The sequence below is a fragment of the Bufo bufo genome, chromosome 7 (assembly GCF_905171765.1).
Source record: "Bufo bufo chromosome 7, aBufBuf1.1, whole genome shotgun sequence".
Classification (NCBI taxonomy): Eukaryota; Metazoa; Chordata; class Amphibia; order Anura; family Bufonidae; genus Bufo; species Bufo bufo.
The window spans coordinates 193837301-193863350 of NC_053395.1; the positions used below are offsets into that span (position 1 = coordinate 193837301).

At 45.3% G+C, this 26050-nt stretch overlaps 1 protein-coding gene across 5 annotated transcripts in view; it reads left to right on the forward strand.

Annotated features, from left to right (window-relative positions):
- Positions 1-26050, forward strand: part of COBLL1 (cordon-bleu WH2 repeat protein like 1) — a 128617-nt gene that overhangs the window by 49765 nt on the left and 52802 nt on the right. The window contains exon 1 of one of the 5 annotated variants that reach the window (XM_040441337.1): positions 19610-19743. The exons of the other annotated variants lie outside the window; for them this stretch is intronic. Coding sequence (XP_040297271.1) covers positions 19709-19743 — 35 coding nt within the window. The 5' untranslated portion in view covers positions 19610-19708. Of the gene's footprint in view, positions 1-19609; positions 19744-26050 lie in introns of those variants that run through there. 5 annotated transcript variants of the gene reach the window in all.

Below are 26050 nucleotides of genomic sequence, written 5' to 3' on the forward strand. Positions count from 1 at the left end.
TGGGGACAGCCACAAGGAGACGTTATACTGTATGGGGACAGCCACAAGGAGACGTTATACTGTATGGGGACAGCCACAAGGAGACGTTATACTGTATGGGGGCAGCCACAAGGAGACGTTATACTGTATGGGGACAGCCACAAGGAGACGTTATACTGTATGGGGGCCACAAGGAGACGTTATACTGTATGGGGACAGCCACAAGGAGACGTTATACTGTATGGGGACAGCCACAAGGAGACGTTATACTGTATGGGGGCAGCCACAAGGAGACGTTATACTGTATGGGGGCAGCCACAAGGAGACGTTACACTGTATGGGGGCAGCCACAAGGAGACGTTATACTGTATGGGGACAGCCACAAGGAGACGTTATACTGTATGGGGACAGCCACAAGGAGACGTTATACTGTATGGGGACAGCCACAAGGAGACGTTATACTGTATGGGGACAGCCACAAGGAGACGTTATACTGTATGGGGACAGCCACAAGGAGACGTTATACTGTATGGGGCAGCCACAAGGAGACGTTATACTGTATGGGGGCAGCCACAAGGAGACGTTATACTGTATGGGGGGCAGCCACAAGGAGACGTTATACTGTATGGGGGGCCACAAGTAGACGTTATACTGTATGGGGGCAGCCACAAGGAGGCGTTACACTGTATGGGGGCGGCCACAAGGAGGCGTTACACTGTATGGTGACGGCCACAAGGAGGCGTTACACTGTATGGGGGGGCCACAAGGAGGCGTTACACTGTATGGGGGGGCCACAAGGAGGCGTTACACTGTATGGGGGGCCACAAAGAGGCGTTACCCTGTATGGGGGGCCACAAGGAGGCGTTACCCTGTATGGGGGGCCACAAGGAGGCGTTACCCTGTATGGGGGGCCACAAGGAGGAGTTACCCTGTATGGGGGGCCACAAGGAGGAGTTACCCTGTATGGGGACAGCCACAAGGAGACGTTATACTGTATGGGGACAGCCACAAGGAGACGTTATACTGTATGGGGACAGCCACAAGGAGACGTTATACTGTATGGGGACAGCCACAAGGAGACGTTATACTGTATGGGGGGCCACAAGTAGACGTTATACTGTATGGGGGGCCACAAGTAGACGTTATACTGTATGGGGGGGCCACAAGTAGACGTTATACTGTATGGGGGCAGCCACAAGGAGACGTTATACTGTATGGGGGCAGCCACAAGGAGACGTTACACTGTATGGGGACGGCCACAAGGAGACGTTACACTGTATGGGGACGGCCACAAGGAGGCGTTACACTGTATGGGGGGGCCACAAGGAGGCGTTACACTGTATGGGGGGCCACAAGGAGGCGTTACACTGTATGGGGGGCCACAAGGAGGCGTTACACTGTATGGGGGGCCACAAGGAGGCGTTACACTGTATGGGGGGCCACAAGGAGGCGTTACACTGTATGGGGGGCCACAAGGAGGCGTTACCCTGTATGGGGGGCCACAAGGAGGCGTTACACTGTATGGGGGGCCACAAGGAGGCGTTACACTGTATGGGGGGCCACAAGGAGGTGTTATAATAAGGTCTTGTGGCCACAGGCCACCATACATGCAGTAATACTTTGCGATATACCTTTCCCGCGGCTGCCTCGCTTGTGTGCTCCGATTCTGACATCAGATGCCGGTGGGCAGAGATTTGAATATGGGAGCAAGGAGGAGGGAGAGCCGGGGGCGGCCGCTGCGGGAAGTAGTAAGTTTATAATTTCGTCACCAGAGCACACACTAGTGAGGCAGCCGCAGGAAAAGTCTCTCCAGAGACAACAGTACTCACACAGGGGATCGATTCGCCATCTCCACATATACAATAGAGCCGGTGGGTGACGACGGTGATGATGTCAGATGGTGGGTGGAGACTTGACTAAGGGAGGCGGAGCAAGAAGGAGCCAGGCCAGGAGCGAGAGGAAGTAATGTTACTCAGCGGCAGCGCTATGCAAGGTGCAGCGGCGGGCGGGCGCACGTTTAGAAGCGGTCAGCGCACAATGTGAGCTGACCGCTTTGACGTCACAAAATACCGCGGTATTTTGGAAACAGCGATATCGCCATATCGCCGTTTTTTTAATACCGCGGTATATCGTGATACCGGTATATCGCCCAACCCTAAATAGAGCATGCTTGGAGTTGTAGTAAATTGCTCACCCCTGTGCTGTTCCATTTAACCTCACTGTCCCATTTAGGATACGTCCAAACAGGACATAAATGCTATAGATTTGCGTGCAGCAGATCCGCTGACTTGTACGGTACCCGCAGTGTGGATGGCAGTTTGAGAAAACGTATCTATACGCCACAGGAATTATTTTTTTTAAAATCTTTAGCGGAATTCATTTTAAATCCACATGTCAGTTTATGCTGGGGATTTCCCTGCGTATTTTACCCTTTGCAAATCTTGAGAGAACTCCATAACAAATCCACAGCAAACCTATGTAGCCGCACCCTGTGGCCATGTTCACATGGGAAAATGTGCAACATATTTCGGCATGTAAAATGCCCTAATCTTATTCTTCAGTGAGCAGGCGGCCTGAAGACAAATCTGAGCAGTGACTTGACAGTAAGGCCCCTTTTACACGAGTGAGTTTTCCGCGCGGGTGCAATGCGTGACGTGAACGCATTGCACCTGCACTGAATCCGGACCCATTCATTTCTATGGGGCTGTGCACACGAGCAGTGATTTTCGCGCATCACTTGTGCGTTGCGTGAAAATCGCAGCATGCTCTATATTCTGCGTTTTTCACACAACGCAGGAAGTGAATGGGGCTGCGTAAAAAATCACAAGCATCCGCAAGCAAGTGCGGATGCGGTGCGATTTTCATGCACGGTTGCTAGACGATCAGGATGGGGACCCGATCATTATTATTTTCCCTTAAAACATGGTTATAAGGGAAAATAATAGCATTCTTAATACAGAATGCATAGTACAATAGGGCTGGAGGGGTTAAAAAAAAAACAAAAAAATAATATAACTCACCTTAATCCACTTGATCGCGCAGCCCGGCTTCTCTTCTGTCTTTATCTTTGCTGTGCACAGGAAAAGGACCTTTGATGACATCGCTGCGCTCATCACATGGTCCGTCACATGATCCATGACCATGGTAAAAGATCATGTGATGGACCATGTGATGAGCGCAGTGACGTCATCAAAGGTCCTATTCCTCAAAGAAGAAGACAGAAGAGATGCCGGGCTGCGCGAACAAGTGGATTAAGGAGAGTTATATTATTATTATTATTTTTTTAACCCCTCCAGCCCTATTGTACTATGCATTCTGTATTAAGAATGCTATTATTTTCCCTTATAACCATGTTATAAGGGCAAATAATAAAATCTACACAACACCTAACCCAAACCCGAACTTCTGTGAAGAAGTCCGGGTTCGGGTCTGGGTACCAAACATGCCGATTTTTCTCACGCGCGAAGCAAAGCGCATCATAATGTTTTGCACCTGCGCGGAAAAAACGCAAACCTGGAACGCAATCGCAGTGAAAACTGACTTGTTTTAGTGTCAAAATCGCACCATTTTCCCTGAATGCACTCTGAACGCATCCGGCCCTAATCTGCAACGCCCGTGTGAAAGAAAGGGGCCTTAGTGAAGAGGAGGGAGAGCAAGAGAGGAGCCTGATATGAGGAGAAAAAAAATTAATAAATCTTTCTCCGATGAGATATATTACAAAGTTTTTTTTATACTCCCCTGTACTTTTCACTTATGGAAAATAAAATGAGACACTTACTATTTAAAGCACTAAACAGTTCAGAAATTGGCAGAGGCCTATATTAGCAGCTTTTACCCATTCATGCTTTTATCCACATCTAGGAAGTGTCTCCCATCTAAATTACTTTCTCCAGTGCAACACCCCGTCTTAACTACGCTCCTGAAACTCTGTAATATCATTTTGGTGTCATCCTGACGACTAAAATAAACTGTAACTGGCAAGGAGTGATATTTAGCTGCCCTGGAAAAGAAAAAACACCCTTTGCCCATATTTATACCGACTACGAAGCTATAATTTTTTATTTTTTTTGTATGACTCCTTTTAGTGATCTGTTACCAACCGCACTGTAGAATTCCAGCTATGTGGTTGAAGATTTATATCAAGTGTTGCTAAATATTTGATAAGAGGAGTGCACACAGGCATGTTTGGATTCTGTGGGTAGGTTTGTGTATCCATGGCCTTGTGAACCTTAAGCAATATTTTGTTAGATTAAATAATTGTAGCAGCAGGCTGTAATATGCCGTACCTTCAATTCGAAACAAATTATAATAATAAAAAATCATCAACTCCAGATGTTATATATCCCTAAACCTTTACCGATCCTCCACCTCGGCTTGACTGTTGGATGTAGACATGATTCATCCAACCTCTCACTGCTATGATGGTGTACATACTCTAATGCAAATCATCATCATCTGCAAACCTCTGGGAAAGCCATCAGCAAAGGTTCAATTTCCCTGCAGTGCCTCCGCAGGAGAAATGTAGAATTACACAGTCGACATCTTCTTTGTAGCTGCTGTCCTCTCTGGGTATTAGATAAGGGTCTCAAACTAGGGATCCCCCCTCTGTTAACATGTGATTTCACTAATAAGGTTTTTAAAGTTGATCCTTGTGATAGGATATGATGACCCCAACTGCCAACATGGTGGACACTGGTGATAGAGGCTGCATGTATGTGCTGTATTCCTTCACAGATATGTCTTACAGCAGTTATCAGCTCTTCGTGTTCAGACAGGACTGGGAGCGCTTGTCTGAGATTAGCATCGCTCTCTTCGGAACGCTTTGCTGAGCTAAACATTTAGATACAGACTAAAACACATAATGATAATTGCAGAAGAAAGATTAACGATTTACTGCAATCAAAAGAACTGGTTATTCCAGACTCCTGTAAGTATATCCCAGGATCAGAGCTCTGGTGCAAGCAACATCCAGTCATATGCATGTGGAATAATATTTCAGGGGATACATTTCAATTTTAAGACCAAAGTAATTCAAGGTGAAGTCATCGCCATGTTGACAGAACTGCTGGTCACAATTTTGCACTTTGCAGACTGGCAACTCTTACCGTCCCGGATCGAGATTGTATCCCCAGGTTGGACATTAGGTTCTTTAGGATCTTGAGATGCTTGTTCTACAGTGGAGGACCTCAGCAGCTAAGTATATTTTACTTTGAATACTGAAAGTGGTCTTCCGGCCTTCCCATCAATCCTTGGGGTCTAGAACATAAAAACCTGACTCACCTGACCGCGGTCCTGGAAGCAGGACCAGAATACGCAGTCCCATGGTCACTGGAACCCAATCACAGGTCTCAGCTGAACCGACTGGAATGATCCACTTTTATCTACAACTATATTGTAGGTGGTATGTGAAGAAGCATATCCATTGCAGCTAGTTCGAATGGAATTACTTGGTCTTCTGCTAAATTGGCACTATTCCCTATAGCAGAAAGGTGGACAAGATAAAGAAGTCTATCAATTCAGGCCTCTAGAAGGTTAAAAGTGACCACCAGATGTTAAAATGACGTAGAGCATCCAGATCGAGTATAACCAGTTGAGCATTTCATGTTCTTGTTGCCAGTGGTTGTGCAAAAAAAAAAAAAATGCTTTAAGCTCCAAAGAAAATATAAGACTTCACTTTTGAAAAATGTGTCACTAGAGCCATTGTGCAGTTTTGGCAGATATTGGTCACAGTGGGTTCATCTGAGATTTGGACTGGAGTCTTCACGGATGTGTGATGTAAGTATTTTTATAGTCCTAGAAATGAACATTTTGTAGCTGCATTCACAGTCACGACTGTTCAGTTACTGGAACTTGAAAGTCTTCAAGACTTTTATTTTACTTTTAGATAATTTTTTAAATTTTTAAATCTTTTTATTTATTTATTTTTCCGGCTACATCTAAAATGAAAAATGAAGAAACTTTGCTTATAGTCTTTGTTAGAAATTCCTACCATTTTGTGTCTACAGCTACTATGCAGGTCTGTGCATCTCCAAGGCAACAGACTACAAACACCCTGTGTAGTTGGATCCTGCAGCGGAAAGCCAGTATTCATGCTGGAAACCCAGTGGACCCCCTTATAGTGAATGGGATCTGTCAGGCGCCGGTGGTGTCCAGCATATGTCAGATACAGCAATTCTGGTCAGTGTCGGACTGGGGTACTTAGGGCCCACCAGTGTAACTGATTCTGGGGGCCCACCTTAGGGCTCCTGCACACTAACTTATTTTTTTTCCATGTCCATACCGTTCCCTTCACTTCAATGGGGCCGCAAAAAAAATTACTCTGTGTGCATTCCGTGTCTGTATGTCCGCATGGCTGTTCTGCAAAATGATAGAACGTGTCCTATTATTGTCGGCAATACAGACAAGGATAGGACTGTTCTATTAGAGGCCGGCTGCTCTGTTCCACATAATGTGGAATGCACACACCCGGTATCCATGTTTTGCGGACTGCAAAACATCCAACGGTCGTGTTCATGAGCCCTTACAGTGATAACAGAAATATTAAAGATGAAGTAGGATGGCAGACATTCACAGCAAAATGCACAAACATACATGTGGCAGAATTTACACATATATGGATATCCTGCAAACAAGACACATGCAGCGCAGACCAATCACTCATTGGACACATGTGGGACACAAGACACTTATACATATGTCACATGCTGCACATACACCACTGATACATAGATCATATATAGCACACACCAATCACACATAGGAAACACGCAATGCACACACCAAGACATTTATGCCTAACCCTATTAAGGCCTCTTTCACACGACCGTTTTATGTTTCCGTTTTGTGGGCCGTTTTTTGCGTTCCGTATACGGTCCGAATACGGAACCATTCATTTCAATGGTTCCGCCAAAAAAACGGAATGTACTCCGTATGCATACCTTTTCCGTATTTCCGTTTTTCCGTTCCGTTAAAAGATAGAACATGTCCTATTATTTCCCGCAAATCACGTTCCGTGGCTCCATTCAAGTCAATGGGTCCGCAAAAAAAACGGAACACATACGGAAATGCATCCGTATGTCTTCCGTATCCGTTCCGTTTTTTGCGGAGCCATCTATTGAAAATGTTATGCCCAGCCCATTTTTTTCTATGAAATTACTGTATACTGTATATGCCATACGGAAAAACGGAACGGAAAAACGGAACGAAAACACAACGGAAACAAAAAACGGAACAAAACGGATCCGTTTAAAACGGACCGCAAAACACTGAAAAAGCCATACGGTCGTGTGAAAGAGGCGTAAGTGTAGCACACTTAAAGGGGTTGTCTCACTTCAGCAATTGGCATTTATCATGTAGAGAAAGTTAATCATGAAAAAAGGGGTCCTGAGACATTCAGTTACATTACCACCAATCTATGTACACAAGGGTCTTAAGACCACAGTCCCTTGATCATGGAGGTCCCAGCAGTCAGACCCCCACCAATCAGACACTTATCACCTGTCGTGTCATAGCTGTTGGACCTTTTCACATTCCCTATCTTTAAAGGTTTTCTTTGGGTGTAAAAACTAAAAATTGAAAATCTGGCCCAAAATGTGTCAAACTAAAATAGAAATGCTCACCTGTTAAAGGACCTGTGTCCACTTTTCTAGTTATCCTCTATCCACAGGATCAGGGATAACTAAGTGATCCGTGGGGGTCTGAACGCTGGAGCCCCCACTGATCCCCCTTCTTGATTGAGTGGGGATCAGTGGGGGGCTCCACCTCAGAGAAATAAGAAAAAGATGGGGTCGCTGAAGATGGCAGAGTACAGCGCTGGCTATTTACAGTGGTCCTAAAGAGAATAAATGGAGCAGCAAGGCATATGTGTCGCCTGCCACACCATCAAATTGGGGTAACAGGACCTGTTTCGGGACTGGGGGCCCACCGAGGAATCCCCCGTCTCCCCGGTGGGCCAGTCCGAGCCTGATCCTGGTATTCTGTTTCCATGCCAGAACAGACTTGACCACAGTGCCCACCCAACACTGTGACCCTTTACAGCTGTTTGCCAGATATGCCAGAAGTCAAACCCTCATCGAGCTAATTGCCCAGCCTAACAGTAGGCCAAAAATTGTAAAGATCTCAATAGCCCTTTAAATCACTTTAAGCCAAGTGCAAATTATTGGCTGCACACCAAGGGTGTACATACCATAGAGGAAGATCAAGCATCTAATGTGGGGCCCCTGGAGAGAAGGCCCAGCCATAGGTTGGGGTCATAGAAAGAGAGTGAAGTGGAAAAAACACCAGACCCTTTTGTCTGAGCTGGCAACATCTGCTTCCATAATGGGGGTCATATTTTCATATTTGCTATTGGGCCCCTCTGTAGTATGTGTGACACTGCTAGGCCTTACTGCCTCATGGTATTATCCATACTTACATTCACTCGGGCCCGTGCTTTGTATGTCATTCATCGTGTAGGTCCAACTGTATCCATCAGTACCATCTCCATGACTGATGTCCAGGATGATGTACCGTGAGAGGATTTTTTGGTGTAGCCTGTTAAAACACAGAATATATATTGTACGCAATAGAGTCGTAAATCACGTGTCATTGGCGTGACCTGTCATACAGGCGTTGTTACGACTGATTTCTATAAATAATTCACATTCCTGAAGAGCCTGCTCGAAACGTTCTCTTGCGGCCTCTCGTCAGCTCCGCGAAGTGCCAGACGCTGAAGTGCCTCTTGAACCTTTTAGGAAATCCTTTATTCTATGAAACGCATTATAAATTATGGACAGGAACAATAGACAGTTAATTGCTAGAAGCCTAAGCACACGCATGATGTATGTGATATTACATTGTGCTGAATGAGATCCTGCTCACATAATGAGGTCCGAAACTGCACGGTTCTCTCGGCGTGCTGCATTGACTTCAATGTCATGCATTTTCACATGAAAGTTTTTTTCATAGAAGAATTTTTAAGGGCATTTTCCTTACAAATTGCAAATTCCAATGGCTGCAGAACCAATGTAAAATGGTTGCGGTACCGGTGTGACTTTCTGTTGTACCATTACTAGTATGTGTGGACCCAATAGTTATTATGGATCCATAGGTCCTCTGTCCGCCTTGAAAAGTACCGGTGTAATTCTGCGTGCAATGGAGCAAACAGAGTCAGATGTGTAAAAATCATTGATCTCTATATTTGAGGCTACAGCCTGGATGTATGGCCGGCCATGGACCCCATTTTATGGAACCATACAACACGGGTCTATAATACATTCTAAGGGGGTTATCGGTCTTCGTTGTTACTGGAGCACAGAATTTCAGCTGTTCCGTGTTCATTCTCTTCAGATCCAGATGTGGTCCACAGCGCTAGTCATTAGTGTTGAGCGGATCGAAGTCCACAAAGTGTTATTACTGTCAGATGCCGCGATCAGTTATGAATGCGGTATCTGAGGGGTACAATGACAATCACTGTTCCCTGTCATCACCATCTACTTACAAAGAAATGCACCTCGTGACAAAGTAATACGGCGAAGCAGCCGAATTGAATTTTACAATACTTCACTCATCACGACTAGTCGCATGTGTTACTAGAGTCTACTGAGAAGTTGACCAGAAATCTCCTTCGTAAGCACCATCTAACATTTTACTAATTTGAATGAATGGATAGCCATACAACCGCCCCGGAAAAGGGCGACATGGCATTGCAGAGCATCGCCCCAATCATTGGTCCCTAAGTATTTTGTCTGAATGGTCACATATGTCTTCTAAATGAGGTGTGATCCTGCCCCATTTTTGGTCATAACCACCAACATAACGAACAGTCAGGAGTAATAAAAAGGAAAAAAAAAAAGCTGCCTGAAGATACATTGTACCACATTTTTTCAAAATGACTCTTTGTCTTTTCTTGTTTTATATACACTTTTTTCGACTTGGCTCCTCCAGACAAAGCTGCCACCTAAATAACTTCATCCGTTGCTGGAGCCTCCAGTTTTATAGATCCATTGTACAGTAATAAGCCACTGCTGTTTCATTGACATTGTAATTGGCTTCAAGCTAGTAAAATGTAATTATGTTGAGGATGGAATCTGAACTCTAATGGGACGTCGGAGTCACTTTCCAGACCCTGATTGAAGTTATTAGATGGAGTTCAGTGAGCTACCAAAAGTGTGGATGTCGAGGAACCTAACGACGATGTGTCACCCACTCATTGTGTTATATTAATGCTACAATGTAGCACTGACACAAAAAATACCAGATTATTCGGATCAGTTTTTATTTTATTTTGGGGCCCTCATGGCAAGTCCCGGATATACCGTATTTTTTGTCCTACAAGGCACATCTAGGATTTAGAGGAGGACAATAAGAAAAAAATATTTTTCATTAGACCTCAGCTCAGACCAGCAATCAGACCCCCAATGTTAATGTCAAATAAAATCCACTTACCTCTCCTGCTCTGGACACTGCGGGCTCCTAGGATCAAGCTCTTTCTCTTCTTCCTGACCCGACGCGCACAGAGTGAGGTCACAGAGCGTCCTCGCTCTGCGCGCAGCCACAGCACAGCCGACGGCAGAGGACCAGGAAGCGGTGAGTACAGAGCCCGGGGAGCAGTGTAGCAATGTCCATCAAAGCATTTGATGGTCATTGAATGTCCAGGAAAAGAACTTTTATTCCTATGGAAATCGTGTCACGGAAGGTGTTACAGAAAACTAGAAGACACAAATGAAGATCCGAGTGACTTGATCCAAAACTAAGGAACCAAAGTGTAACCCTGCAACAGCCCTAGCTCTCTCCCTTACTGCTCAGCCTATGCAAGAATCTCTATGGTAAATAAATGCATACCCTCGTTCCTCGACTGTATGAAACCTGAACACCCTATAATAGTGAGGGGACACGACCACCGGCTCCCTACACTTAATACGGAGGGAGTCAGGGTCACCTATGATCAAGCAAACAGGAAAACATAGATAAATGAACAGATTTATCTGTAGAAGCATCAGTTGTAGCATCCAGCATGCACACACACCAGGAAGTTGTATAAACCGCAAAGTGATGCAGTATGGGAGGGGATTTAAAGGGATGCAATCAGTGCAACTAGATGACAGCTGAGAGAGGGAAACGAGATGACAAAACGAAAGCAAAACAAAAGAACCTCAAGCAGGAGGTTCTGAAGTATGTCTGTCAGAGCTTCTCAGATGTCTGGCGGTGACAAATCGGCTCCCAAGTGCCCGAGCCTGTCACCTTTCTCCAATATCTGCTCCTTCCCTAAGATATCAGATGGTATAAACTTTCCTTAGGCGGAACACAATTTAGGATTTTGTGTTGGTCGCCTACATATTCTGCAGGGATTGTATTAGATCTAAACACATACAGGGATCACCAACCTCTGGCGCTCCAGCTGTTCTGAAACTACAACTCCCAGAATTCTCCTTCACTGGGAATTGTAGTTTCACAGCATCTAGAGTGCCGAAGGTCGTCTGATCCCTGATGTAGGAACGTAATGACCTAACTATGAGGAGTAGCAGCGCATACAGGGGGAGATTTATCAAACTGGTGTAAAGTAGAACTAACTTAGTTGCCCGTAGCAACCAATCAGATTCCACCTTTCATTTTCCAAAGGAGCTGTGATACATGAAAGATGGAATCTGATTGGTTGCTATGGGCAACTAAGCCAGTTCTACTTTACACCAGTTTGATAAATCTCCCTCACAGTGTCCTGATGCTGGCTGGTGTTTGGACCCTGGCATCGGGTACAGTCTATTTGAAGGTTATCAGGCAAAGGAGCAGTCTCCAGCCGACATAGGATGTGACCTGACTGTACGCGCGCTGTCCAGCGCAGTGCACATTGCACTTTCATGCGACACATCTTCAGGACCACAGCTGCCATTGTACAGTCAATCTGATTGCTACACTAGCTGACAGAGCCTGCCGTCTCACATTGGCACGGCTTTCTGTGTAACACTGAATACACATATAATGACCGTTACAGTGCCCCGAAAATTATTTTCAGATGTTGGCATGGAAGGGTTCAGGATATGAGGCAAATTTGTACCACGCGGCACACAAAGTTCATGTTTTCCCTTCAGTCGGCGCTGCCAAGTCATCTGCTTAATAAAGAACATATAAAAACTCCAGTCTCGTAAAACAGGGTGAAATGTTCCTTACAAATAAATTGCGGCTATGGTAACTAGATCAGGCGCGCAGCGCCAACCGTGCCACAATGCAGGCCGTACTGCAGTCTTCAGGTGTAGACTTGAAAGCAGATTTGTCGCTCGCCTTAAAGTGCTCATGTCACAAAACGTATTCTACATTTTTCAAACCAGCGCCTGGATCTGAAGACATTTGTAATTGCATGTAATAAAAATTTTGTATGGCCACTAAGTTATTCAATAACATGTATCTGTATAGCGCCACCTGCTGTTTGTTCCTTTCCTTATTTTTTTGTCCGTCTCACTGAGCTGGTCGCACATGCTCAGTTTAAATCTTCAACTGCCACCAATATTATACTCTATTAGAAGCTGTGGCAGTTACAGGGACAGAGCTGCAGCAGAAAGGACACGTCCCCTGAGCTGCCAGGCTGAAGAGGATCTAGCAGAGCAATTGGAGCAGTGAATGGGGAGATCTCTGGATCCATGCGAGGTACAGGGCTGGTTCTAGCTTTGTTAGAAAGATATTGTCATGTACTATATGATTTTTGTCAATCCACAAAACTCGGATACCAGTCATGTGCATTCCGCATTTTGCGGAACAGAACAGACGGCCCCTAATAGAACAGTCTTATCCTTGTCTGTAAAGAGGGCAAGAATAGGACATGTTCTATAATTTTGCAGACGGCACAAAACGGATGTGCGGAAGGGGACAACACACGGAGTGCGGTCTGCATCTTTTGTAGCCCTATTGAAGTGAATGAGTCAGCATCTGACCCGCAAAAAATGCGGATCATATGTGGACACAAACGATGGTCATGTGCGTGAGCCCTAAGGGCCCAGCCAGACGGTCATATCTATTTTGCGGTCCGTAAATTGCGGATCCGCTAAACACAAATAGTGCCCGTGTGCGTTCCTTTGAAATTGCGAACAAGAAAAGGACGTGTTCTATCTTTTTTGCGGGGGCCACGGAACGGAAGTACTCATACGGATAGGACATGGTATGCTGTCCGCATCTTTTGCCACTGAAATGAATGGGTCTGCATCGATTCCACAAAATTGCGGAATGGATACGGACACAAATATACGGTCGTGTGAATGAGCCCTAAGTGTCACGGCTTTGAAAAAGAATAGTTAGCTGGTGGCAGTCGAAGACTGGAACTGAGCATGTGCGTCCACCTCAGAGAAATAAGAAAAAGAACAAACAGCAGGTGGCGCCATAGAGATGCGTTTTATTGACTAGCTCACTGGCTATACTAAACTTTCAATTTCATGCAAATACAAAAGTATTCAGATCCAGGGTCTGGTTTTAAAACTGTAGACTATTTTCCATGGGACAACCCCTTTAAAGCAATGCGCTGTACGTTTATAGCCCTCAATTGGTGCGGGGTCAGGAGTTGAGCCTGTGTCATCTGCAGCTGGAGTTGGGTGTAGGATACATTCGGGATTTACCTGCAACAGCCAGGATCGGGGCTCGCTCCAGGTCTGCCATGTACAGGAGCCTCCAGCAGGGCCCAGGAGAATACTGATATAATAATGCAATATATGAGCAATGGTCACATGTGGAAATCACTTGGCGGGAATAATAAATATTGATAAAAATTGAAATAAATACGTTCAGAAGTATGAAAAATAAAAATTGACCTAATAAAAAAAACTAAGATCACCTTTTGACTGGATTTACACAGTTATGGTATTTTTGCAGTAATTCTTTTTTTTTACATGCCTATTTTGTCATTTTTTGGGCGGCAAAAACAACAAATGCAAATGTGTGTTTTTTTTCAGTTGGGATGCAGTAAGGCTCCATTCACACGTCCGTGGTGTGTTGCGGACCCGCAAATTGCGGATCCGCCAACAACCCGCCCGGCACCCCTATAGAAATGTCTATTCTTGTCCGCAAGCTGCGGACAAGAATAGGACATGTTCTATCTTTTGCGGAGCTGCGGACCCGAAGATCGGGGCCGCGCTCTCCGCAAATGCGGATGCTGACAGCACACTGTGTGCTGTCCGCATCCATTCCGTCCCCATAGAAAATGAATGGGTCCGCACCCGTTCTGCAAAATTGCGGAACGGAGGCGGACCCATTTGCGGACGTGTGAATGGAGCCTTATTACATCATGGCCTTTTTTTATGCAGCATATTTTAGCAATGGCATTTTATTTTGAGTTTTTCTTTTTTCAATAACCTTGTCCATAGGAGAAAAAAAAAATGCAAAGAACAGCAAATGTATCATAAAAAAAAAAAACTGTGTGAATCCAACCTCGAAAACACATGCAGGAAAATCGGCTTTTTAAGCGGCACAAAATGCCACAGCGAATTCATGCGTGAAGGGGGCCTTTTTCAATAAAAATGCTTTGAGCAAAAATAGCAAAATTTGTACTGTTTTCAGCCTATTACCTTGCTAGAAAAATGTGAGCTGGCATCTGATTGGCTGCTCTGGCAGCCGCTCCACCCTTTGCTGCCTCTTGTTTTTGATAGCCTTTGGCCTCCAGTTCTAATGGTCATGTGACCGCCCGTGGGTGGTCACATGACTGTTCCTGCAGCAGTGATGCACAAGGGAAGGGGCAGGTCGGCCAGGTGGTTGCAAACTGCAACAGAACATGAGTATTTTTTCATGCTGGTAATGTGCTGCGAGAAATAGCGGATAGTTTATGCTTTTTATGTTTGGGATGTGGAATACGGGATTTTTGTATGGCATATGGCTTCCTAATGTTTCAGACAAGCTCCCTCATGTGTTGCAGACACCCTTTCCTTTGTGCTGTTCCTCCCCACGTCTGCTCTTTGCTGCCTGTGGAGATCTTTATTATTTTCTTTTTTTGGTAGTTCCCGCAATTGTGTTTATATCGGGCACTTTACGTATGCGAGCGCAGATATGCAGAGAATGTGTATACGTAAGCTCAGGGGAATCGGAGAGCATATATTAGGTATGGTATGTTAGAGACTCCTGCAAGAGTCGGAGGTGCGTGTCTTTCTGCATGTTCCTTCTTTGGAGTTTTTGTAAGATTAGGGAACTGCATAAATAGCGATTCCAGAATAGAGTCTTCTAATGTGCATGGATTGCGCTGCACTCCTCAGGCTAGCGACCAGAGACGGGCAGCATAAGGGCTCCTGCACACAACCGTATGTATTTTGCAGTCCGCCAAAAACGGATCCGCAAAAAATACAGCATTTTGCGGAACAGAACAGCTGGCCTCTAATAGAACAGTAATGTGGAACGGATACGAAAAGAAAATACGTTCATGTGCATGAGCCCGAAGGCTGCTTTTGTATATAGACTATTATTATTTTTTTGTGGACTTTTTCTGCAGTTTTGCATTTTATTGCATCTGTATTTTTGGTGCCTTTCCTGCGGTAAAAATGGCAGCTTCTGATGTTCGCTAAAGGGGAAAACCGTCATGAAGAAAACATTAGTACGGAGACACGTTGGCGCAGGTTTACTCATCCTATAGATGTCTAGACCTGCACCAGACTGATCACAGGGGCTGAGGCTGCAGGGATAGACGCTTTTCTCTTACTCTATTGGTTGGATTACTTTGCAACAGATTTTTAAGCCAGAATTGTGGCGCAACAAGGCACACTTTCGGCCCCCCCTTCCCTTCAAGCTTCACCCATGACGCTTCTTTCCGATACGCCCCATGTTTATCCTGTGCATAGGCCATCATTATCAGAAAACCGGACACCCCCTTTAAAGGAGTTTTCCGAGATCAATATCAGATTGGCAGGGGTCTGACACCCGGCCCCCCCTGGCGATTAGATGGCTGAAGAGAAGGCCGTGCCAGCGCAGCTTTCCCTTCATTGTTTACGACATCGCAGCAGTGAGCAGGTGTAATTACAAGAAGCTCGTTCCTATACAAGTGCCTTCTCTTCAACCAGCTTATCGTCGGGGGTGCCGGGTGTCGGACCCCCATTGATCTGATATTGATGACCTATCCTGAGGATAGGTCATCAGTTAAAAATATCTTGGGGAAACTCCTTCAAGGAAGTTGCTTTGTCGAAAACGCTCTTTAGGCTGGTTTCATACGGGCGAGAGTCACGCTCTGGGTTCGCAGCGTGAGTATACAGCAGATCCCGTCCTGAACTCCCAGCACACGCGGGGACGCATAGCGTTATGTTTATGACGCTATGTAACCCTTAGGCCTCTTTCACATGAGCGTGACGGATTGGCTCCGGATGTGTTCAGGGTGCGTTCCGTGAAACTCGCACCATTTTGGAAGCAAGTTCAGTCAGTTTTGTCTGCGATTGTGTTCAGTTTTTTCCGTGTGAGTGCAATGCGTTTTTCACGCGCGTGATAACAAACTGAAGGTTTACAAACAACATCTCTTTGCATCCATCAGTAAAAAACTCATTGCATCCGCACTTCCGGATGCAATGCAATTTTCACTGAAGCCCCATTCACTTCTATGGGGCCAGGGCTGCGTGATGCGGACCAAAACAACGGCCGTGTGCATGAGGCCTAACACTGACATAATGCTGTCAGTGTTATTCAGTACATTCCAGAACTGTAAGGGTTACATAGCATCATAAATCAATATAATGCTATGATTCCCCCACGTGCTGGGAGTACAGAACGGGAGCTGCTGCAAATCAAGAGCGTGACACTCGCTTGTGTGAAACCAGCCTTAGGGCCCCTGAACATACAGTATTTGCCCTGGCTCTTAGGCCCCTTTCACACGAGCGAGATTTCCGCGAGGGTGCTCTGCGTGACGTGAACGCATTGCACCCGCACTGAATCCGGACCCGTTCATTTCTATGGGGCTGTTCACATGAGCGGACCCGCTGTTTGCGAGCTGCAATACGGCCGGGCAACAGCCGTGTGCATGAGGCCTAAAGTAGATGTCAAAACGACAGAAAAAAAAACTCCAAAAGCTTCAACATATGTTTAAAAAAAAAAAAAAAACGCCAAGAAAACGCTTGTGCGGCCTGCATTTCATATTTCCTATAGACCTTCAGCTAACATTGGGAACTGGTGTTATTGCAAGAAAAGGCCACGACAACAACAAAAGTTCACAAAAACGCCATTAAAAACCTGTGTGTGTGAACCCGCTCTTAGCTTTTTATGGCTGTTTTTTATTTCTTTTTTGAGCCAAAGCCAGAAGTGGGTTGGAAATGAAGGAATTCTCTCTCCTGTTGGATCCACTTCTGTCTTTGGCTCAAAGAACTGCATCCAAAACTGCCCCTAGGGTGTATGTCCACATGTAGCGGGTTGGGGGGCCTTCCGCAGCAGTAAATCTGTAACCTCTCTGGCTGAAGCTCCCAGCTGAAAAATCCTTACTAAACTGTGGCGATTTGGTGCAGAAATGCCTCCAGTTTTGCCGCAGATGTTACCGTCTGCATTGCAAAGGGTTCCAGCACACGGGTGCAGGTGAATGTGCAGAAGATCCGCACGTTTCTGCTCCCAAACTGCACCAAAAACATGAATTTCTAATTGCTGCTTTTGGTGCAGATTTAATGCGGTTTTGCCGCAGATCTCGCCCTTAAAGAGGACCTTTCATGGATATGTTTTTTTAGTTTAATTAAATACCTTTCTTTGATGGGTAGTGGGTACTGATGCTGCCACCCTGCCTGTTATTTTTAAATATCGCTTGTACGCCCATCTGTGCCCCCCCTGCTGTTTTGCCGCCCAGTATGTTAATACTGAGCATCGGTCCAAGGAGGAGGAGACATCAGGGTTTCTAAGTGGGCGTCTCCTTCTCCCTGGCTGTGCCGCGGTCCAATCACAGCGGAGAGCGTCAGAGCCAGCGAGAAAAAAAAGCTATTTAATTGAACAAAAAAAAAAATCTATGAAAGGTCCTCTTTAGATTGAAAAATGGGAATCCCGCAGCTAAATCCGCAAACATAATTGACATGCTGCAGATTTGGAAATCCACAATGCAGGTCAATTTCCGCACCGCAGAAAAAAACGTATTGCGTATTCCACAATGTGTGTCGAACCGTGTAAAGTTCTATGTAGATTTCATTGCAGACGCCTCTCGGCACCAAAATGGGCCATAAACCGCCAGCAGTACCTTACAGCTTCTGACATCAGGCTTCTAATTCTGTTCTTGTGTAAGATTTCCAAGGTGCAGGGTCGCTGTAAAACGACTTTCATTCCCCTGGAGGTCGTATGCAAATGAGGTTCTCGAAGTCAAGGGGGCAGCAGCTTTCATGCTTCATTCAAGTCAAGCTCACCGTGCCCCCTTCCAGCCCCTCTGGAATGAATTGATGGCCGTTTAGATTCTTTCAGACGCGATTCCATCCTAATACTTTGCGCATGCGCCGTATGATTTCGTTTCTGACTGACAGTGACGCGGGGCAATGTTCTCTGAAGCGCTTGCCCACGTGAGTTTGCTCCTGCACATTGACTTTGGGGCAAATCCGTGTCAAACTCCACAAGTAACACATGCAGATTTTGGTGCGGAAACGCAGCAAGACCTGCACTAAAATCTGTGCAGAAAATCTTCAAAAATGACACTGCTGTGTGCATGTACCCTAAGGCTATGTGCACGCGATTGCGGGTGGACGCACATAAGATCCGCATGGATTTCCATGTGGATTTATGTGTGTTTTTCGGCAAGATATCCGCACCAAAATTTGCAATGTTTGATGAGTATTTGATGTGTTTTTTCCATTGAAAAGGGGTGAAATCCGCAGCTAAAACCGCTAACATCATTGACCTGCTATTAAATTAGAAAACCGCAATGCAGGTCAATTTCCGCACGGAAAAAATCAGCAAGGTGTACGTGACATTAGTGTAATCTCATACACTTTGCTGGTACTGTACTACGCAGGTGTGCAGGTGGCCTAGAAGTTAAAGGGGTTTTCCCATCACAGACAATGGGGGTATATCGCTAGGATATGTCCCCCATCTCTGGGACCTTCACCTACACCGAGAACGGGACGGGGAAAGGCGGTGGAGGGTGCACTGCGCATGCGCAGCCACATTCCATTCGTTTCTATGGGGCTGCCGAAAATAGGCGAGCGTTGGCTCGGCTATTTCCGTCGGCCCCATAGAAATTAATGGGAGTGGTGGCCGCCTAAGCGCGGTGTGCTCCCATTCCCTTGTATCGGGAGAGCGCTTTGCGTTGGCCGAACCCCAGGACACCTAGGGGTCCTCCAGACACAGCTCTCCCCGCTCCGTTCTGGACGTAGGTGCTAGTCCCAGCGGTGAGGCCCGCAGCTATCAGACAATGGGGGCATATCCTAGTGATATGCCCCCATGGTCTGTGATGGTAATACTCCTTTAAGAAGGGAAATGTATATCGCGGGGAGTTGCTGCCTATGCAGTTGACCAAAGGTGACCCTACCCTTTCAGACTTCTGTAGCCTGTAATGTGCATTCATTGGCAGTTCAGCCATTTGGTTTCTTGCGTTTCTCTGGATAAAATCTAAAAAAGAGATCTCGATAAGAGCAGTCGTCAGGTTTGCATGACTGAATTCTGGCCATGAGAAAACTTGACAACTGCGTAGAAGGCGTATTTAAAGCTTCTTAAGAACCTGAGCGCTCAGTGAGAAGGATTAGTCCTTGCTGGCAGATCTGCTGCAGCTCGTGAGGAAAGGTAGAGTAACCTAAAAATAGGCCGCGGAGCAGCGTCGCTGATAACAGGGTGCCCACCTCGAGGTGCAGACATGAAGGGCAAGGTGTGGAAGCTGCTCTGCTGGAGGTAAGAGATTTCTGCTCCTTAAAGGCGGAATTTCTAAGACATCGTAAGTAAAGTTGATTTACGGGCGCCCTGGACTGGTCAGACTATGTCATTTGTAGCAGATCTTTGGAGGAGCTCTTAATCCTCCTCTAAGAAATGACCCAGAAATGCCCTTTTAGTGTAGAATATGTATAATCCAGATTATAGAGAGAGAAATGTGCACTACTGCAGAGTGCTGATCCTCGGGGACTCAGGTTGGTGGCGGGGTAATGCTTCAATGCTTACATGTCAGACATGGATGTTGAATACATCCATAAAGATCTGTGTTCATGGGGTCCTACCATGTGTATTATAAATGGCCCATGGTAGGACCCTATTATAGATTCTGCATTGGGACCCAGGAGCTTCAGAGCTCGCGTTTGCTTTGAGACTGAACGTAGGGAATACAGAGGTCCTTCTGCCTCAATAAAAGATGGACAGTAGCATTATAGCACTAATAATGAGGTGGCGCACGTGGTCATCACATTATAAACAGGGTGCAACATAAAGCAAGATAATGTATAGAAAAAGATTCATTGCAAACCCCAAAAAGTATAATAAATCGATACAGACTTTATTAGATCACCGTTCATAGAGAACAAGAGAATCTAAAAACATCTAAAACAACAGTTCAGCCAAAGATAAGTGTTGGACTACCCTACACAGCACTAACCTGCATCATGTAGTATGGCGGTGTAAAAAATACATGGGTGCAAAGTGAGAATATATCAAAAAATGGCACATTTTATGTGAGTCACAAAAATATATTACAATAATAATGCAACATCCAATATGATACATACAAAGGTGACATGTGCTGTTCACATAAAAAAAAAACCTAAGGGCCAAGGATAGAATGTAAAGAATAGCTGGTGAGCGAGGAGCACCACGTGTATCGCTGCTGCAGCATCCTCAGGGGTGACCTGAAGAATGCCTGTGTGTGTTTTCAGCCCTAGGCTGGACTCGGTAGTGTGAAAGAGGCCTATTTCAGTGTTTTGCGGTCCGTTTTTCACGGATCCGTTTTTTTGTTTCCATCGTGGTTCCGTTTTTCCGTATGGCATATACAGTATACAGTAATTACATAGAAAAAATTGGGCTGGGCTTAACATTTTTAATAGATGGTTCCGCAAAAACGGAACGGATACGGAAGACATACGGATGCATTTCCGTATGTGTTCCGTTTTTTTGCGGACCCATGATTTGAATGGAGCCACGGAACGTGATTTGCGGGCAATAATAGGACATGTTCTATCTTGCAACGGAACGGAAATACGGAAACGGAATGCATACGGAGTAGATTCATGTTTTTTTGCGGAACCGTTGAAATTAATGGTTCCGTATATGGACCGTATACGGAACACAAAAAACGCAGCATGTTACAGCAATGACATCTTTTTCAGGTGTTTGTCCTTCTCTATGGGCGTAAAATTCCTGAAAAAGACCATGTGCACATGTCTCCTTCAAAGTACTTTCTATTTGAAGCAATACGTTTGTCCAGATGTCGTTTTTTTTTTCCCTCCACATAACATTATAATTTTTTGTGGTTGTTGATTCCATTTTGTACTTCTGCCTATTTTTGTTTCACCTCGTTAACATCCGCAAAATGTTTTCTTTTGAGGTTTTTTTTAATCCGAGGAAATAAAAAAGAAAAAAAAAAGACCCATGCTGCGGACAGCAAATTGCAAGTGAATGGGTCCGCGATCCGTTATGCGGGATGCACACGGCCGGTGCCCGTGTATTGCGGACCCCCTGTAAGCTGCCCGCAATACGGCCACGGCCGGGTAACGGCCATGTACATGAGCCCTTATACAGAGGATGAGGCAAGGGTGTCATGCCGTCTTCTCAAAAATTGCTAAACAATTAGCGCTTTGTGGGCAGGTGTGTTGTCATGGTTCACCTGTTTGCCACAAATCTGGACGTTTTTTTTCTTAAAGGTGTTGTTCAGGGGATGACCTGTCCTCAGGACTCCTGGCACCCCGCTGATCAGCCGTTTGACGAGGAGGCGGTGCTCCATGCGAGCGCTACTTCCTCTTCATTACACTGCTCATCGTCTCGGAAGTGCAGTGTAATTATAAATACTTGCTCCATTCGCTTGACTGGTGTGAGTACATGTAATTACACTTCGCCGCCGCTCCACAGGAGATGATGCTTAGTGTAAGGGCTCATGTACATGACCGTAGCTTGTTTTGCAGTCTGCAAAACACGGACACCAGTCGTGTATTTTCCGCATTTTGCAAATGGCAACGTCCGGCCCATAATAGAACAGTCCTATCCTTGTCTGTAATGTTCTATATTTTTGTGGATGCCACGTAACGGACATACTGATGCGGACAGCACATGGTGTGCTGCCAGCATCTTTTGCGGCCCCCTTGAAGTTAATGGGTCCACACCCGAGTTGCCAAAAATTTGGATCGGATATGGACAAAAATACATTTGTGTGCACGAACCCTAATGAAGAGGAAGCGGCTCTCGCATGGAGCACTACCTACTCTTCAAACAGCTGATCGGCGGGGGTTTCGGGTATCGGACCCCCAACAATCAGGTATTGATGACCAATCCTGATGATAGGTCACCAATAGTAAAAAGCGGACAAGTCATTTAAAACCAGGTAGCGATACACATCCTCCTTTTTTTTTTAAATCTCTTTTTAAGTTCTGATTGCAGCTTTTTTTTTTTTTTTTATTCTACTTATGGGGGGTGACCATCTTGCCTGAGCTGTCATCAGCAATTAGAGAGATGCCTCACAGAAACCACCATGGGCCATCGACACAGTGGACAGAAGGGGTCCTTATTGACTTCTATGGGGGAGTTTGACTTTTCTATACTTGCTTTGTGAACTTTTCCAGAGTCAGGAGGGAGTAGATAAGCTGTGGTATCACATATTGTGAATTGTGGGTTATCCATATAGAGGTGATATATGTCCTTGTAATCCTGCCTATGATGAGATGCCTGCTGAAAAGTAATCTGTACAGACTAAGAAGCAGTGCACAGTGCAAGAATGGCAGGATTTTATCTTCTGTGTAGATAGCTATTGACGTGGGAAGTTAGAAATAAAATCACTAGAATTCTTTAAAAATATTTTTAACGTGATTTAACTAATAGCTCATTTTCTGATTCGGTCCCTTTAGTCTAGAGATTTTCTTTTGTCCCATCTAAAAATAACTTCAAATAATAGGGACAATCCAAAGAATGTTCATTTATAACCTTTCTAAACAAAAAGTTTCCTAAAATAATCAGGGAGTTGTATCTGCATCCATTAGTGGAGTTTTTTTCAGCTTGTGTGGGATAACACTATCTCGAGGGGAACAAGCTTCCTTTAAAGCTTCTCTACCATTTCCCGCCGTTGTTCATTAAAGACAATTAGTCTCGAGTAGAGGTCTGGCATTCTGGAATGACGTTTCTTCGCAGTTTTTTATTTATTTATTTATTTTTTTTCTGCCACCCTGACCTCACCCTAAGGCCTCTTTCACACGGGCGTTGCGGGAAAAGGTGCGGGTGCGTTGCGGGAACATGTGCGATTTTTCAGCGCGAGTGCAAAACATTGTAATGCGTTTTGCACGCGCGTGAGAAAAACTGGCATGTTTGGTACCCAAACCCGAACTTCTTCACAGAAGTTCGGGCTTGGGATCGGTGTTCTGTAGATTGTATTATTTTCCCTTATAACATGGTTATAAGGGAAAATAATAGCATTCTGAATACAGAATGCATAGTACAATAGGGCTGGAGGGGTTAAAAAAATAAATAAATATTTAACTCGCCTTAATCCACTTGATCGCGCAGCCCGGCTTCTCTTCTGTCTTCATCTTAGCTGTGTGCAGGAAAAGGACCTGTGGTGACGTCACTCCGGTCATCACATGATCCATCACCATGGTAAAAGATCATGTGACGGACCATGTGATGACCGGAGAGACGTCACCACAGGTCCTTTTCCTGCACACAGCAAAGAAGAAGACAGAAGAGATGCCGGCTGTGCGATCAAGTGGATTAAGGTGAGTTAAATTATTATTTATTTATTTTTAACCCCTCCAGCGCTATTGTACTATGCATTCTGTATTCAGAATGCTATTATTTTCCCTATATAACCATGTTATAAGGGAAAATAATAATGATCGTGTCCCCATCCCGATCGTCTCCTAGCAACCGTGCGTGAAAATCGCACCGCATCCGCATTTGCTTGCGGATGCTTGCGATTTTCACGCAGCCCCATTCACTTCTATGGGGCCTGCGTTGCGTGGAAAACGCACAATATAGAGCATGCTGCGATTTTCACGCAACGCACAAGTGATGCGTGAAAATCACCGCTCATGTGCACAGCCCCATAGAAATGAATGGGTCAGGATTCAGTGCGGGTGCAATGCGTTCACATCACGCATTGCACCCGCGCGGAAATCTCGCCCGTGTGAAAGAGGCCTAAGGCTCCATTCACACATCCACAATTCCATTCCACATTTTGCAGAACGGAATTGCAGACCCATACATTTCTATGGGGCCGCACGACATGCGGCCCCGATCCGGAATTGCGGACCCGCACTTCCGGGTCCGCAATTCCGATCCTGAAAAAAAAATAGAACATGTCCTATTCTTGTCCGCTATAGCGGACAAGAATAGGCATATTCTCTTAGTGCCGGCAATGTGCGGTCCGCAAAATGCGGAACGCACATTGCAGCTGTCCGTGTTTTGCGGATCCGCAAAACACACACGGATGTGTGAATGGACCCTAATGCTCAGATACATTTATTTACAAACAACTTTTTTTTTTCGTTTATAAAAAGTTGACTTTTTTTAATTTTTGGCCTTTTTTTTTTTTCCTCTCTCTGTTCTTTACATGAAAAGAAAGAATGGCTGCGGTCTTGTCAGTTTCCCATGGGACGGGATATTGAAAGCTGAGCTGTTCTCATTCTTCTGCTGTAGTACTGAATGAGTGATACAAGCCCCTGAGGCAGACTCCACTGGTAATAAAATCATGAGTTTTCATGTGATGGCAAGAAAACTGCAGGACGTCAGAGGGCGATGTGGGCATGTGATTGCTCTTAAGCCTTTTTTCTTCTTACCCAGTGTCCGCTGTTTGATGTTTATTAAGGCTTCGTTCACATCTCTGTTGCAACATAGTTTGTTTTTTCTCCCTGCCAAAACCCAGCAATGCCGGATGTGGCGGCGCCGGATCTACTTGACGGAGATGTGAACGAGGCCTGAGTATAACACACAGTGGGGACACAGTTGCATTAATCATATGTGGGGTAAATGATGCAAATGTTATTGTACTTGTGCCATATTCTTGTGACTGGTACATGGATATATGAGGACTGGTCACTTGTACTATATACTGGTGTATACTGGTGCGATATAGCGCAGTAGCAACATACATTGAGGAAGCATTTTTCAGTTCCGGAAGTAAAAACCACATTGTGATAGTTACATGTAGTTTTCTGTGCCTTGTTCGCACCTTTTTAGAATAACCGCCCAAAATTCTTTTAATAGACTAACAATACTGTAAATTCCTAGGGCTCTTTCACACCAGCATTCTTTTTTTCTTTTATTCTGCTCCATTATAGAAGCAGAACAATGAAAATAACAGAAGTGCCGGATTCGGCACAAAACTGACAGGAATGGAGCCAAACAGATGCCATTGACTATAATGGAGTCTGTTCTGAGCGCTTTTTTAACATGCAGGACCTTTCTCTCCCTCGTTTTCAACAAACTCTGAACGGAGCCTCCAACACAGATGTGAACGTGCCTGATGGCTTCTGCTGTATAGTATGAATTAAATGGGTTATCTAATGCTATAAACTGCCCCCCTGATATGCCGGGCCCCTCACAATGAATATACTTACCTGGCTCCCTGCGCCGCTCTTGGTCCCCACAACGCCGCGGCTACTTCTCCCTGTGCGCGAATGAAAACATCCGGTGTCGGGGTGTGCAGCCAATGGCAGGCGGGGATGGCAAGGGAAGCATCGTGGGTGACACTAGGGAGGCTCGTCCCCGTCACCACTTTCCATTGGCTGCTTCCCCTGACACCATGCACGGGGAGAAGCAGCTGTGGCGGTGCGGGGAGCCAGGTAAGTATATTCATTGTGAGGGGCCCGGTATATGGGGGGCAGTTTATAGCCTTGGATAACCCCTTTAAGACTAGGGTTGAGCGAACCCTAACTGCAAAGTTCGGGTTCGTACCAAACTTTGCGAGTTCGGGGACCCAGACTTTTTTTTACTGAAGTCTGAGTTCGGTGTTTGGGTGATTTTATTATTTTTCCGTTATAACATGGTTATATCGGAAAATAATCACATTCTTAAG